Here is a 16557-nt window from a genome sequence, read left to right on the forward strand (position 1 = left end):
TTGTCAGATAGCAACTGCCAAAGTGTCAGTTTATATTATCACCTCACCACAGCTCGGAGAAGTCCCTGAAGCTAGTGGAGGTTGCACAGCCCTAGATGAGGTCTTCATGGGTGCTGACCATAAAAAGTTCATCAAAGTAATGAGCCGAGGAGAGAGATTGCTGCTCATGGGCAGAACACAGCATTGAGAAGTGTGAACTGGCTCCAGCTGTGACAATAAAACAGCAGGTGGCTGCAGTCATGAGGGGTGGCAGATGAGGCAGGGGACTAACATGCAGCCTACAGAACTCTCATTTGTTAGCCATATTCACTGTTCCATGCAAAATAGCTTCCATCTCGGTCAATTTTCTTCCTGCAAAATAATGCATAGTGAAAGAGAGCAATAAATTCTGTGGTGTGAAGTTCACAGCTTTCTGGGGATTGGATGCTCACATGTTACACTGTGATTTTTTACTCCTTTCTTGTTCGGTGTTTTCTAATGCTATGAGAAATGTTTACTCACTTCCCACTTTTTGCAATTTTTCTCTTTTGCACACACACACACACACACACGCGCGCGTATTCACACTTGAACACTCTTTTCTCTCTCTCTCAAGTTCTTTCTCTCTCTTTGTGTCTGGAGTCCAAGATGCAATCTTTACAACAGGAGTAGCAAATACCTGTCAGGTACCGGATGTACTTCACTCTGACTTGCAGGAACTCAGCTCCAGAGGTAGATCACATCGGAATTGAATTGCTCTCACATCACGATGCACTTCAGAGTACCCATAGGAGGCGCTATTTGTGGCTCTGGTTGCGAATATTGCATTTTAGATCTTTCAGTTTTTCACACACATTCATTCTTACATTCACTATGAATCAAAGTGTCTGACTTGTCAGGATACACAAACAAATGTACAGAGGGTGCACAGCAATGTCCCCAAAACAGCCATAAACTGAATAAATCATAAATTGCTTAAGTAGTAAGTATGCACCCAAGTCCCATTTAATTTCCTGTGCAACCCAGAGATTTCTTTGTGCTAGTCGTATTCATCATCTCCTAACTTGTTACCCCGCTCCTCCACTACTCCTGCACTTACCGGCTGCATTGAAACGTGAGAAAAGTAATCTTCACCGGTCATCGCATGCGCATTAGCGATAACCTGCTTCATTGAATTACGTGTCCGCAGTGTAGAATATTGATTAAATTGGAATTTAAATTATTTTTACAGTTCGCATAAGTCATATTAGATGTGATCATCCCGACTGATACGAGTTTTATTGCATAAATGTCCTTCCACTTGAAAGTCACAAAACCAAATATAAGGATTATGATCTGGGTTGGGATTTTATGGATCACAAACACAATGCTCCACCGTATTTTTCAAGCACTTTGAGATTTTTTTCACATGAAAAGCGCAATAAATGTAAATTGTTGTCAATCATCTTTCCTTCTGTGCTCTGACAGTTATTCCGTATCAGGCCAACAGTTTTGATGGTGTTAGTGCTAACGTCACTAAGAATATCCAGCCTAATCATTTTTATCCAAATGCTGAAAGAGTGTGAGGACCTTTTCGCTGGCACAGTTTTAGACTTTATCCTATGTCTTCCTTTCAAGAGACAAAGCATGTCTGCCCTGGGAAGCTCTGCTTATAAATATCACTCAATTGGGAGAATCCTATGGTGCTACAGAGAACAGTCTTAGCTGAAACTCATTTGATTTGATTGATTTTTCAGGCCCACCCTCTAAAGAAACCTTGGTTGTGAGATTGAGCTTCAATCCTTTAGAAGTATGACTGCCAGTATATGAATCTTATGCTACAAGTCAATCTGACCACAAAATGGGACAGGTTTATGAGTCATTTGTGGCATTGATGTTTGAGACCGGAATAAAATGGTAACCACGGCTGCAGATTAGGTTCATTGTGTGTCTTTGCTTTGTAGATCTGTGGAATGATACCCTGGCTCACTTACCAGACCCATGTTATATATATATATTCTTATACTTATCATATTTGTCAAACAGTTTTGACCCATGGATGCGCACTTACATGGGCATCCCAATACCCAGAACACTGAATAATGCACTATACTAAAGCAAGGCATGCAGATAAACAGAAATCTTACCCATCAGAATTGCACCTCTTCAAATTAGTCCTCCTTCCCTTTTCAGGTCCTCCATGACCGCCCCCCCCCCCCCCCCCAGTTCAGACTCCAGGTTCAGTTGTGTGAAGTGCTTGATACGACATGGGAAAGGTGCTGTGTAAAATGTAAATTATTGTTCTAGAAAGCTATATTGATGGTACAGCAGAATGACACTTATCTGCATAGTGACTATTGCAATCACCGGATAACCTTTATCTCAGATCATGAAATTAAGTTGGCAAATTTCAGTTGCGTATGCTAGTTTTCTGGGCGCATTTAATGGGTGACATGTTTTTTGCATGTGTGTATTGTTACTGAATGCTCTTATACAATACTATGCAATTTTCAATTGCATAGCAACTTTCACGTTAGGATTACCCCCCAAAGTGTTTAACAGTTCTGGCAGAGCACCAGTGTTGAGGGTGGGAGCTGGAGGGGGGGTGGGGAGAAGGGGAAATACAACCAAAAGCACGGTTAAAGAGGTACATTTTGAGTAAACCTTGAAAGCAGGGAGTGCAGGAGCATAAGCATTTCACAAGTATTTACTAATATCTTGAGGATACTGCTGTATTTTGTAAGCACAGTGCAGGAAATGCGTTGTTTTTGAGCCAACTTTAGGACAGGCGTCAGAGCAGCTCTTTGATTCCCTGCCTCTCTGGGCAGAGCTGAGTGATCACAGAACAGTGTAAACGGTGCCTTGCGATATATCGTGCCTTGTAGGAATGTGGCACTGATCTGTGATAATTCAGTTCCAAGGCCAGATTACTTTGGAGCAGAGTTCTGGAGGAGTCCACTCCAAGTTTTGGGGTTCCCTGCAGGAGATGCACTTTATATCTGGAAGCACCTTTTCAAGCGCGTTTTATATGGAATATGATTTTTTTTAGTGCATGCAACAAGAGTGATATGACCACACTCAAAGAGTTTTGGGGAGCCAAGGACCATTACAAGCAGCTGTTGTAACTTGGTGTGTCTGGCACATTTTACATGGGATACATGTGGGTGTGTAAAAGTAGCATTGTGTTTCAAAAAGTTTATCCATTTGTTTAAAGGGGGCGTAAGGAACAAGCACATCTGTTGTTCATTCTCTTAAGCAATGGGTGCATGCATGCCAATGTCATCTTGTTGGAGCGGAAACAGGTTCTACTTTACTGTGGACTTATTGTACTTTAGAAGTGCAAGTATGTGTGCGGATGTTTTAACCATATTTCTTTTTATCAATGGTTCTTTTACTTTTTTCTCTGACCAGATCCAGAGTCTGTCTATGTTTTCCCTTTGCGTTTCACTTACGTTGATAAAGCTTTGCTTTATTTATATGAATATTTAAAATATTTCTATTTTTAAGTAGTTTGGCGACAAACAGCTGCTCAAAGGTGCCGATTTATTGCTATATTGTTGTTTCCTGCAAGGTAGACTTGCCAACACACATTACCTATTAATCTGCTATCTGGGTTTAGTCTATAAGACTGGTAATTGTTTCCTTTGAGCATAGTGTTCTTGCTACATGTTTCAATGTAAAATGTACCATATTTCATGTGAAATACTAAGGGAAAATACAAATGCTAGATGTAGTCAGAATAAAAAGAAAAAGCAGGCAAATAGAAGGTCGTGAAAATAAATATTGTTAAAACATCTGCGCAGACACTTGGATTTACAAAATACAAGCAGACCACAGTAAAGTATGGGCTAAGGGATGATGGTCCACTACCAGCGATGTTGCCCATGTTATTCTTTTCCACCGTATCTGCTCTCTCTCAGCAACCATCGTCATGGTTCTGTCCTCTCCTAGTTTCTCTCTTACCTATCCCAGAATCTCCACCTTCTCTATTTTAATGGCTTCTCCACCTGCTCCCACTCAGTCACATGCAGTCGTTCCTCAGGGCTCTATCCTTGGCCCTCTCTTCTCTGTCTGTATGTTCCTGCTTGGCCATGCCATTCGCAGCCTTTGGATTAATTTCCAAATGTATGATCTCTACCTCCACCCTTGATTCCAGGATCACTGCTGTTCTGACCTCTGTCAGACATCAAAAATTGCATGAGCTCCAATTTTCTCCAATTAAACCTCAACAAGACAGAGCTCTCCTACTTAGCTCCGGTCAGCACCTTGTCACCTCAGACGCTAACAGCATCAGCCTGCTTGGATGCATACTCCATCTCGTGGAGCCGAGTGACTTGTGACGTTTGACTTTCAACTGTCCTTTAAACTCCACTGACCTGCTCAGCTTTCCCCCACCTCCGAAACATTGCCAGCCTCCACTGCTAGGTCTCCCCTTGGGCCGCCGAGACCCTCATCCGTGCATTTATCCTGTCCAGGCATGAGCTACGACAATGTTCTTGTCAATTGCCGAACTCCCCAGTACTTCCCTACATAAGCTTCAGCCTATCAAGGATTTTACAACCTGTGTCTTCCCAGCAGCAGCTCCATTGACTCCCTAGTCCCCAGCGGATCAAGTTCAAGATACTTATTTCACCCATTGTCTTGCCCCACAAACCTCTGCTTACCTGTTCCACCTTCTGGGGAAACATCAGATTCTTTCACTTGATACTATCAACAATGAATCAATGAATATCAGCTCTTTCACAGTGGACAGCTAATGTTTTGGCTCTAACTACACAATACAGAGATATTGTTTGTTCTTATTTCCTCCTCTTCCAAACCACCATTATATCCAGACAACTTAACCATCTAGTCCCATGGACATCATTATTTCTCCTCGATTAACTTGTCAGAAGATAGACTTGATTGATATTGACAAGTGCCCCCTTCCATCCCTTTTTTTGCTTCCAAACCAGGCTTCTCGGAACGGCACAGACTATTTGGGACAAATAGCTTGTTTCTGTGCTGTATCATTTTGTGTAATTCTCTCTCTAATGGCTGTCCTGGCAAACATCCCCAGGAGAAATCAAAGTGAATGTGAATGTCATTTCATGGCAGGATTTTAATTCAGGTTTCCTAGTCAACTGAGAATCTGAAGGCTATATGATGAATGAAGCATCTTAAGCTTGCAGCTTCAGCTCCCTGATAACCTGGTTAGTAAAGGTAGCCTAGTGTATCACTAAGTTACACAGATTGGTTGTCTCTGCTTGGTTAGCTGATCTCAGTCAAGGTAGCAGTTGTGGTACATCCACCGTTGTCAGTATCCTTGAATTTGGTACGGAAAAAGATCATGATTTCCTCTCGCATTTGCTGTTCCGTGATTCCTGCTAGAACATAAAAGTAAGCGTGTATGTGTGTGTGTGTGTGTGTGTGTGGACACTGGGTGATAACATTATAAGGCTTGGCTGTCATGACATCCATGGTCAAAGAGCTGTGTTCAATTTCTATTATTATTATTATTATAATAATACATGAAGATTAGTTGCTTGGGATGAGATACTGGAGAGCTAATGGTGATCAAAGAACAGTTGCTCTGCATGTGTCACCCTTTAAGTAGAAGATGAGGGGATCAAAGAGGAAAAAATTGACCAAAAGTAAACAATCACTTCTCTTGTGCAAACTGCATTACACTTCTCACAGTAAGTGGCACACGGAAACATGTGTGCAAATGTGTGATGTATAATGCAGGTCAGTATGTGCTTGCTATTGCAGAGTGGTCCATTTCATCCAGATACACACACATTCAATCTACTTAGTTTTGAATCTGCAGGCTTGAAAGAGGTCAGCCTCATACTCGTAAGTGGATAAGGCAGTTTCCATGTGGGTCATGATGTGTATTTGCTTTTAGGGAAGCTGTGCCAGCTGTTAGACTGGAACTGGCATGATGCCACCCCAGCATTAAGCCACCTTTTAATTGGTTGTTGCTGGAGGTGGAGCAGCAGAATTGGACTTCCCCATGCTGGGATTTTCATAATAATTTTAAGCCAATACAAGTACAAATTCAGAATGACAAACCCTAGCAAAACTAAGGTGTAGAGCTCCAGTGTTATATTTTCGAAGCTTCATTTTTTGTATGCTTTTCAAACTTCTGTTACAGCTATTGCATAGATCCCAAAGTGACGACAAAGCACAGTTAGGGGGTTTCTGTAGTTTCACAGAACAGCCTTTGGTTCCAAAGTGGACCCTAAATATCTTTCTGCCTTGAATGTTTCTATTTCCCCCCAAAACTATTTGTTGTTTGAACAGCCATTTTGAGGTACAGGAGTACAACCTTGTCACCTCGGTGCATACTGTTCAGAACAGGTTTAAATTATTTATTACTTTAATGAAATACAGTTTTGTATATCTTCACAAAAGATGAGAACCACTTCAAAAGAATTTCAGTTAGCGATGCTGATTTGTGTCATTTTTACGGTAAGCAAAATATTACTTCAAACGCGTTCCAACATTGATTGACACGTACAGCTGCATTGCTGCTAGGCACCTGCTGGAGGTTACTTTATACAGATGTTATCAAACAGTCACTGATAATTAATTAATAGATGTTCAAAATCTGTTAACTGAAAGAGACACTATGGGAATAGTTGTATAACAATTTTATCAACTGCTTTCACAATTTCACGTTAATATTTAGCACTCATCAACAATTATGATGTGTGGATCTTTTTACATTGAACTGTTTAACTGAACAAACTTACAAACATTCTTGCTGCATTTCCTTGGAGCCAGCATGGTCTCTTGTTAAAACATGTTTTGATGTGTTGGGGTGGGTTGGGGGTTCTAATACATGCAAAGCTTTTATTCCTCCCTGAAGGAGAAATCAGGTATCTAATTGCAACATGTTATTTACATAAAAAATAAGTTGTTTCATGTGGTTAATTTTTTGTACTGTGAGACGATCATTTGCATATAGGTTGCTTTGAGTGACTTCCTGCAGCTGTTAAGGTTCATAAAATGCTTCCAGGGACAACAGATTTCACAGTAAATTTCTCAAAACAGTCACAAAATTGATGAGGTTTGCTAAATTATCAACGGCAAATCTGACAATTTCATTCTTCCAAAAGTATGAACAGCTTTCTGAACGGTTCACAGACTTTTTTGAAATTTACAGTATACATTAAAAAACCTGTATTTTGTTTTCTGGTTGGTCAAAACCGGTATTCACCCAAGCTTTCTCAAATTCACATGGTTCCTTGACATTTTCAGTTGAAATGACTGCTCAAAAGTAATTTTACAAACTGTTAATAAAGCTAGCGATGTATTTTTTTGCAACACAGGTGTTGGATTTTATTTAAAATCCCCTTTGAGAATGTGGGGGATATGTAATGAGAATAATGTGTTGATTAAAACTAATCTAACTATATTAGTCCACTAAAAAGAAAATTAGGTTTCAGTATTGTCGGTTCACCCTGGCTCAATTGGTAGGTATCTCACCTCTGAGTCAGAAGGTTGAGTCCTCCTGAAATGAAAGACGCTATACAAATGTAATCTTGTTGTTGTTGTAGATTGAAAGTCGGTCGTTCACTTCATGTTTGTGCGACATTGCTGTAACCACTGCACCTTTCCCTCTTCTCCCCTCACCTCTTACTTTAATGGAAATATTGTGATTGACAGATTTTCTTCCCCTCTTCTGAAGTTGTTTAGTTCTCTTCTTGCTGGGGTGTGGTTTTACAAAACCAATCCCTTCTGGCTCTCACTCAAGGGGCCATTATTTAGGTGTGAGCCTTGAGCATAATTGTTGGCAGACAATCGGACTGTGGGGTCTTATACTTAAGGCCAATCCTATCTTCCCCTAATTTCTGTTCACTAGCCTCTGGATCAGGAGTGGGAACAATAGCTGATTTCTTTCTCCTCTAGGCATAGACGCTAAGGACAATTGTAGTGCCTGAACCCCTGCCCCATCTAAATCACAGGATAAACTTGCCAATTGTTGTGGTGGTCTCCTTTTATCCTTGAGTTCCAAGTTGTTGATTCAATCACTTAACAAAAAGCATACTGATTTTCAAATTACTGATCTTAGCGTTGCCAATGTGGGAAGGCTCTAAGCACTTCTCATAACTTGAGACAAAGTTGATGTGTTATCACATAATCTATGTTTCTTAGTGACTGAATATAGAACAATATTGGTGGAGGAAAGAGCACAATCAACAACAACAACAACAACAACAACAAAATTACATTTATAGAGTGCCTTTCATGTCGGGAGGATGTCCCAAATCGCTGAATAGTCAGATATTAGGGCCCGAGCATGGGGAAGGGGTGGTGTAGGGGTGAGGGAAGGCAGAGAGGTAGGAGGGAGACCAAAGGCACGGTCGAAGAGAAAGGTCTTGAGACTGGCCTTGAAGGATGCGAGGGAGGAAGCGAGGCGAAGGGACCATGGGATGGAGTTCCAGAGTGTGGGGGCAGAAAGGTTGAAAGCCCGGCCACCGATGGTAGGGTGAGTCAGGCGGGAGACATGGAGCAGGCTGGAATCCGCTGAACGGTGGGAGCAGGCAGGTTGGTAGGGAGTCAGCAAGTCAGAGAGAGAGAGGAGGGGGCAAGGCCATGGATGGCCTTAAAGGTGAGGACGAGAATCTTTACTCAATCTGTCTTTACAGCTGGTAAAATAATAATTCATCAATGTACATTATTTACCTGAATAATAAGTTCACATCATTCTAGCATACATCAGAAAACACAGCAGCCAATTTGCACACAGCAATGTCTTGTTATTGGCTGAGACACTGAGCAAAACTCAACTTTTTGAGTAATGCCATGGGATCTTAAACAACAACCTGAACAGGCAGTGGAGACTTCGATTGAACTCTAATCTGAAAGACAGCATTTCTAACTCCCTCAGCATAGCATTGGACTGTCATCCTAGACAGTGAGTTCAAAGTCCCAGCATGAGATTTGAACCACCACCTTCTGACCCAGAGATGAGACCTCCCAGCTGAGCCAAGCTGATACCTATGTCTAAGGTCAGGTACAAACCCCATGATCATAAAGTAAAAGGTGAAAAGACTGCTGAAAATTGGTCGGATCTGTTTCCAACACTGAGTCCAACCTCACTATTCTTCATCCTAACCATACTGGTCATGTAGAACACTTCTGCATAAAGTAAAGCATCTAATACTCTGGGTAGTAACTTCCACTTGTCAGTAAAGCATCAACCTTGGCACTGTGTGCTTATAATTGGGGAAACCACAGTAATAGTACAATAAATTTACTTACTGAAAGAATTTTGCTTGGTAGATTTGCAACGATGTCATCTGAATTCTAAATGAAGGTGCTAAGTTCCACTGAAGTATGGCAACATAATTAACCAAATTAAGATAAGGCACAAGAAAATGAATGTTCAATACTTGATGCCAGAAAATGTACCACAGTATTGCTGATTACATAGATTGAAACGTTTTCAAAGCTGTACCCAAAGAACTAGTGGGATCAATTTGACTAGTCAATAAAGTTACCTAACTTTATGATGCGTGTGAATAATGGGATTACAACAACAACAGCAACAATTTGCATTTATATAGTGGTCCTCACGCAGGGTAATAATACCTATTATAATGCCTATTATCCTTATCCACTGACACAGATGAATGAGCCATAACCCAGCTAGGATTAATGCTCATAGAAACCAGAATGAATGAAAAACTGTTTTCTCTCAAACTATTTTTAATAATAATATTAATAATAATCTTTGCATTTGATATAGCGCTTTTCACGTCTTCTAGACGTCTCAAAGCGCTTCACAGAGTATGCTGTAAAGTGAATTGACCGTATTTTTGTGGGCAAAACGCGGCAGCCAGTTGCACACAGCAGTGTCCCACAGACAGTCGTGGATTGAAAATGACCAATTTATTATTGATTTTGTTTTTTGAAGGGATTATTATTAGGCGTGTGGAGTAAGGAAACTTGCCCAAGGTTTCACCCTGCCTGGAATTGAACCCAGGTGTCTCGCTTGCAAGGCAAGTGCTCTAACCACTGAGCTACAGGACTCCACAAAAGATAATCAAATTTTGATCTCAAGCCTCCAGTATGGATTTAGCGTTATAGCTCAAAAGAATTCTTAAGCCTTCAATAGAATACACATGCTTTCGATCTCCTTGCTTCCCGCCCTGCCCTCTCCCACTCCGACCCTTAGCTAGGGTCCGTAACTTCTGTCTGTCCAACGCCTTGGGATGGCCTCCTGACGTGAAAGGCGCTATACAAATGTAATTTTGTTGTTGTTGTTACATCCGGGTTTCAATGAGGAGATGGTCTTTTGTGACATACCTCCTGACTGGTAAACTAGATATTCAAAGCAACTCAGACAATGCAGGCAGGAGGCCATGATAAATGGACATTTGCAGTCTTATTTCAATTCTGAAGCTGAGGTCCCTCAGGGAAGAATGATTTATTGTCTTCGTCAGTGTCATCAGAAACATCGTTCTCATTGTTGATGACACCATCCTCTGCAGAGTTGTTAACTACAGTACTCATCAAAAAGATGAGAACTGCTGAGTCACTTGCAACTGAATTTGGACAGTAGATAGATATTATCCTAAGAGCTTAGAAGAACAACTCACTAACTCTGTTGAAAGATGGGCTGTGATGTTCATTCAAGTCCCCAGGGATAACAATCCCAACTCGGGGTTATTTTACCCCATTTTCTTTGAATGTCTGCAGCTTGGAGCAGTTTCAAGTAGGTTCCTGATTTAAAGGTTTTGTGAAACATATACCTATTGATTCACTGTACAAGCAAGTTACAGTTAACCCTTTTAATTGTCCAACTGTCAGTCAAATATATGATGTACTATGACATTCTATTTGCTGATTAAATGAATTAAAGATGGGAGCAGTGGTGAAAGGGAAACTGATGTACTCTATAAAGTAAATGGAAAAGTTGTTGAAATGTTGCAAAAAAGTTGTGAAGTAATTAAAATAATAGTTTATTGGGCAGGGATATTCAAATGACAATTCATCCCAGCAGAGAGTGTCAAGGGAACCCCATTCACAATGACTACTGTTCAACAGAAAACAAGCGAGAGGCTGGTGTTGCATATTAAATGAAAACAAATTTGATTGCTTTTCTAGACAAAGTGGCAATACTGAATGTGCTAAGAGCATATTAAATTACTTTATTAATATGGTGCCAAACTCAAACTCATAATGTGTCTTTTTTATGGTTCTGTGTTTGAGTTGGGTGTGACCTCTTCAATGCTTGTAACTAATTTATGACTTGTTTGGTCAGCTGTAGTCCAGTCTACTAGATGTGGAGACCTGTTGTGGAAACAGTCTTGTTGATCGTGCCTTGATCCATGGTTTTATTTGTAAGTCCCATGCTCAATGCAACATATGTGTTTGAAGCTTGAGAACAGTCTATGTGCTGACTGCTTACTCAAGTCTGAGGATGGGTTGATGCCTATTATAAGCCAGCTGTGTTGCAATGAATAAATATGCGAAAATACTTAACTTTTTGTTAGCCCAGTAGCGCATCAAAATGTTGCAAAGTACTTCCTAGTCAACTGTAGTGAGGGTTTTTGTAGGCAAACACAGCAACTACAGGGTGACCAAAAATAACTACCCTATTATCTAAAAAAATTATAATTTCTTTAAGATTTATTAAATATTGTAATGGTATCACAACTTTTTGGTCACCCTGTGTATAAAACAACAAGGTTCCACCAACATGAGGTGAATGACCATCTAATCTGGAGGATTGTTGGCCGGGATACTTGTGAATATTGCCTTGAGTTCTATGACATCTGCAAAGGCAATTGTTTTGTTTTTCATGCGACAAAAAAAATATTCATTTTATGGGTGCTGTACTCGCATGATCAGGATCTGGGTTTTAATACTGGTCCAAACACTAGTCTCCACAACAGGTCTGTTTTGCTGGTTCTCGGCCAGGCAAATGAACTCAAGGGTTGATCTGTATCAGAATGAGTGGGGTAGAGAAATCAAGTCCACTCACAAGGTGCACCTATTGTCTAATGGTACTGAGCAGCATTGACAACAGCTGCAGTCCAGTCTGAGTCACTTGACTGGATGAATAATATGGCGGTAATAATAATACTCCTTGTATTTGATATAGCGCCTTTCAAGTGGGTATGACATCTCAAAAGCGCTTAACAGGATTCACTGTAAAGTATAGTGACTTTGCATTTGTAAGCAAACATAACAGCCAATTTGTGCACAGCCGTATCCTCAGGACAGGACACTGGGAGAAACTCTTTTCTTTTTGAGTAGTGGCGTGGGATCTTTAACATCCACCTGAACAGCCAGGACCTCGGTTTAATGTCTCATCCTTCAACATAGCTATCGATTGACTTTGATTTTCCTTTATATTTAATTACCTTTTTTTATTAGGTGTGTGCTGGTGTCCTTTTTTATTTTGCCAGCTATTAAATTCATTAATTCATTAATGGCTTTCAAGAAATGCATTCCTGTTGGATGGATCTTTGTTCTCTTCAGTTTAAATTGATTTTATTTCAGTGTTCTGCTGAAACTTGGCTGTTCATGCCTACTTTGTATATGAAATTTTAGACTCTATGCAACAGATACCACTAACTGAGTTTTTACAGTGCTGCTATTAACATAATGTGGCATCTTGCCAAAATGTCTGCATGCATACCATGTTTCGTTCTGTACTAAAACTAAATTAGGTAATTAAACACTAATTAAAAGCTTTTTTCTTACATATCACCTGTGTTTTGCACCACATATTTAATACAAAGAATGGTGCCTCTTAGAGCATGATAATTGGGTATCTGAAGGACAGGTACAGTCAAAAAATGTTCACGCCAATGTTTACAGCGACTTGCTTTTGTTTTGTTAGTTATGTCTGCTACATTATACACATGTGTTTCTGATATTTGAGAGCTTTGTTTTTCTAAATCTGATTTTGTGCTGTTCATTTTACTGTAACTATTTCCAAATTGACTTTGAACTTCAAAATGCAATTTCACTGCATGATGTAATTGTAATGTTATTTCTGACACAGATGTTATAATAGCATTGAAAAGCAATAACGTGCTTTTAATTTAGCATTGGTGGTGACTCTTGTATAAAAGTAAAAATGAAGTTTAATCTCCCTACATCTACTAGATAACGGCTGAAAATACTTAATTTGACATTTGATTAATCATCTTAGTGATCTTTTGAAGTACTTTAGGTTCTGAATGCAGTGAAGTATGGATGAGCAGTGGTGCTGAGTGTTAAAGTACTAACAATGCTTTGTTCACACTATGAACTGTTCTAAGCCTCGGAACATTGGGTGTATGTTGCCTTCAGACAACTGGGTTTGGGGTGGGTGGTGGGAGTGGAGGGGTGGGGGTGAGGAAAGAAATTAGGACACTGTTGAACATGTGAATATGTGTGCAACTCATGACCTTCAGCATGTATGATCTTATTCATGAATAGTGATGCTTTCATAGACAGCCAGGGTGGGCTCTTATAATCGAGCCATCATGTTAATGGATGTCCTTTCTTCCCCTGCCCCTTCCCCCAAGAGAGGGAATTCATACAAAAAGGGACATATAATAGTGCATTTACCTCTCACCTCTAGCCCAAACTATGGGAGGAATCATGTTATGGTCCCCACAAGATGAGAGCCATTTCCTTTGTGTGGCACATCTTGTTTGGACCCACTTGAGCATTAATGAAACATACCCGTTGTGCTGAGAAATTTCAGTGAGGGGCAGCTCCGGAACTCTACCCGGCGCTATGTAAATGCAAGTTGTTGTTGTAGCTGATATTGCTGATCTAGTAATCAGTTAGTTGGTTTGGGAATTGAGCCCAGCACCAGACCACATTTTAAATAATGTACTTTCATCTGCTTCAGGATTTTGTTTTGTCTGCATCACTACAAACTCAGTCTTCATTCAATATGCAAGATGTATTTGGATTTTGTGGTAAAATATGATAAAATATCCCTAAAATATAGTAAAAACAAATGTGATTGAAGAAAGTACCCACGGAGCAAAATAGAAGTTAACAAAATCTGCTTTTATTGTATTCCAGATGGGCATTTGTTATGAAGAAACATCTCAGTACCCATTTGTTGGGCAAGCACGGCATTGGTACTCCCAAGGAAAGGTAAGAAACAACACCTTCCACAATTTGTGGTTAACTAGCGCCCTTCACGCGGGGCAGAGTCTCGGAGCACTTGCGACTCAGACGGAAATGCTGTTTAAGTGAATGCAGTTTGCAGTGCAGTGTGTCCCAATTTATAAAATTAGATGTATTTTTTAAAACGAAAAAATCTGTAACTGCAGATAAATTTTAACTTTAGCACTCCATTTCTGGATTCTTACTTTGCTATGTTTTCTAGCAAGAATAGATTGCTATCTCCAATCATTTGCAGTCTTAGATGTCCCGTTGCTCAAACCCTGAACAAGTTTGCCACCAAGTGAGCTTTTGTGATTAAGGCAATTGGTAATTTAGACTGAAGTTCATTTGAAACTTTACACGAGTAGAACTAAGCTGTCCAANTTTTTTTAAAATCAGAGCAAGATTAAATGAAAACAGATAAAACAGACTTGAGGAAAAACGACTACTACAGTAAGAAACAAGTTGCACTAAAATAGGACTTACAGAGCATTTTACAGAGACGGTGTGGGAGCTTGAGTAGGGGTAGGGGATAGGCAGAATGTAGGCAGAAGGTGACCAAAGGTACAGCCAAAGAGAGAGGATTTAGAAGTCCACTTGCAGAGGCAAGTGGCTGAAAGCTCACCCATCAGTGTTTTTTTAGTGGTTCCCTGTGTTGTAAAAAATAGGGCCAAACAATATTTTCTTATGTCTGCAACCCAGAATACAAATCATCTCTCATGTACACCTGCTTACCATTACGTACCAAACTGAATTTATCCCATTAAACAATTGTTCAGAATGTGATTTTAAATCGGAATTGTAACCCTATTTTGTAATTTGTTGTTGTTCCTCCTGGCTGAGTTTGTTTTATGTTATTTCATTTCATTGACACTGATTTTTAGTTCCAAAAAATCATTGAAATAAGGATCTCAAATAGTTGTAGTTTAAATTCAATTGTTTCTTTCTGAAATTTGCTACATCCATTTATTTTTAATTTAAACTCGTCACGTATTTTTGACATGTACTTCAAATGTTAGTTTCTGGTACTGTAAAAAGTAGTGAACATTTGGCATGCTTATGCAAGGCAGCATATTATTATAGCACAATACATAAAACACAAACGTAAAGTGAACAAATTTCTTATGATGTAGAATAAGAACATAACTATAGCACTGGTGACCCGTATGTAAAATATACCTATTGGCACACTTCAACAAATATATCTTAGAGCAGGAATGCCAATACAGTAAATGGCTGATAATTTGTGATAATTTGCCACTCGCATTTAAGTCACCAGGTTGTCAATATTCTGGACACAGTTATTTATATATTTATACATATGCCTAATTCAACATTCCATAGTTTACTGTATTATAGAATTCTGTTAAAGGGGAGCAGATGTGGTCAATAAAATTCCAACTTGCCTTATAACTCGTCACCAGCGATGGCATTATGTGTGTTCAGAGAAAGCTGTGTGACTTCACCCACAAGTATCGTGCTTGAAGATTTGTGGTGTCATGCTTCAAATCCCATTATTATACTTCAAAACATGTCATCGCACTTCATTCCTGTTGTTTTGCTGACTTGCTTTGAAGCGTGACAACAGGAATTGAAGCACGATTTCACGTGTGGTGATGGATTTGGATGGTGCAATTTCGAGATTTGGGATTTTTAAGTAAGAAAATGTTAAAGGAGGCAACTCAGCATTATCAGCAAATCAGTGTTATAACAAGTTGGGTTACAAAGGGGTCATACTGCACTTTGCAGGATGCTTTTTAGGTTTATGAGGTGAATGACTTCAGTGCTGGGGAAACAAATAATTTTCCATTTTCTTCCGTCTTGATGAGGAGCAAATGGGTTTTATGTTGCTTTTCCAGTTGTGTGTATCTTTAACAACATGATAATATGTCCTGAGGCAAACCTGTGTCAGAGGCAACTCCTAATGTAAAATGGCTAGTTTTCTTGGTACCAAATTTCCCAAAACTCAGCATGAGTGTGTACATCTCAACATTATTGCAATGTCGTCAGATGTTCACGGTCATTAAAAATGTGTTTTTGGTATTAATACAGAGTAGAATTAAGAATTAAAGACCAGGAGCAGAGTTGCTGATGTTCAAGCACATCTATGAGCCTGTGCTACTGTTATTTGGATTACGGAGATCACAAGAACACATTTCTAATGGCTATTCGAACATACCTGCACTCACATTCTGAAGGTCTGTAAAACTAGCTTGGAATTCTCCAGTCTGATTTTGTTTTGAGGCAACACTCCCAATTCGGTGCTGCACCATGTCTGTGGAACCCCAGTGTAAAAGCAGTATAATAGTACAATACAATTTACATTTATATAGTGCCTGTCATGTCTTGAAATGATCCTTTAACCAAGAAATGGGAGAAAAAAAGGCTGCAGGTGGCACCCAGAATTATGGTTGGAAGCAGATTTTTGGGCCTGATGATTTTTGCCGGTTCAGGAAGAGTGAGGTAGCTGGAAATAGCATCGAG

General features: G+C 39.7%; 1 protein-coding gene across 1 annotated transcript in view; it reads left to right on the forward strand.

Moving 5' to 3' along the window:
- znf407 (zinc finger protein 407) overlaps positions 1 to 16557 on the forward strand; it is a 320280-nt gene that overhangs the window by 113670 nt on the left and 190053 nt on the right. The window contains exon 4 of the mRNA XM_042347003.1: positions 13987 to 14061. Within this exon, the coding sequence (XP_042202937.1) occupies positions 13987 to 14061 (75 nt within the window). The remainder of the gene's footprint in view (positions 1 to 13986; positions 14062 to 16557) is intronic.

The sequence above is a fragment of the Callorhinchus milii genome, unplaced genomic scaffold, assembly GCF_018977255.1.
Source record: "Callorhinchus milii isolate IMCB2004 unplaced genomic scaffold, IMCB_Cmil_1.0 Scaffold2, whole genome shotgun sequence".
Taxonomy (NCBI): domain Eukaryota; kingdom Metazoa; phylum Chordata; class Chondrichthyes; order Chimaeriformes; family Callorhinchidae; genus Callorhinchus; species Callorhinchus milii.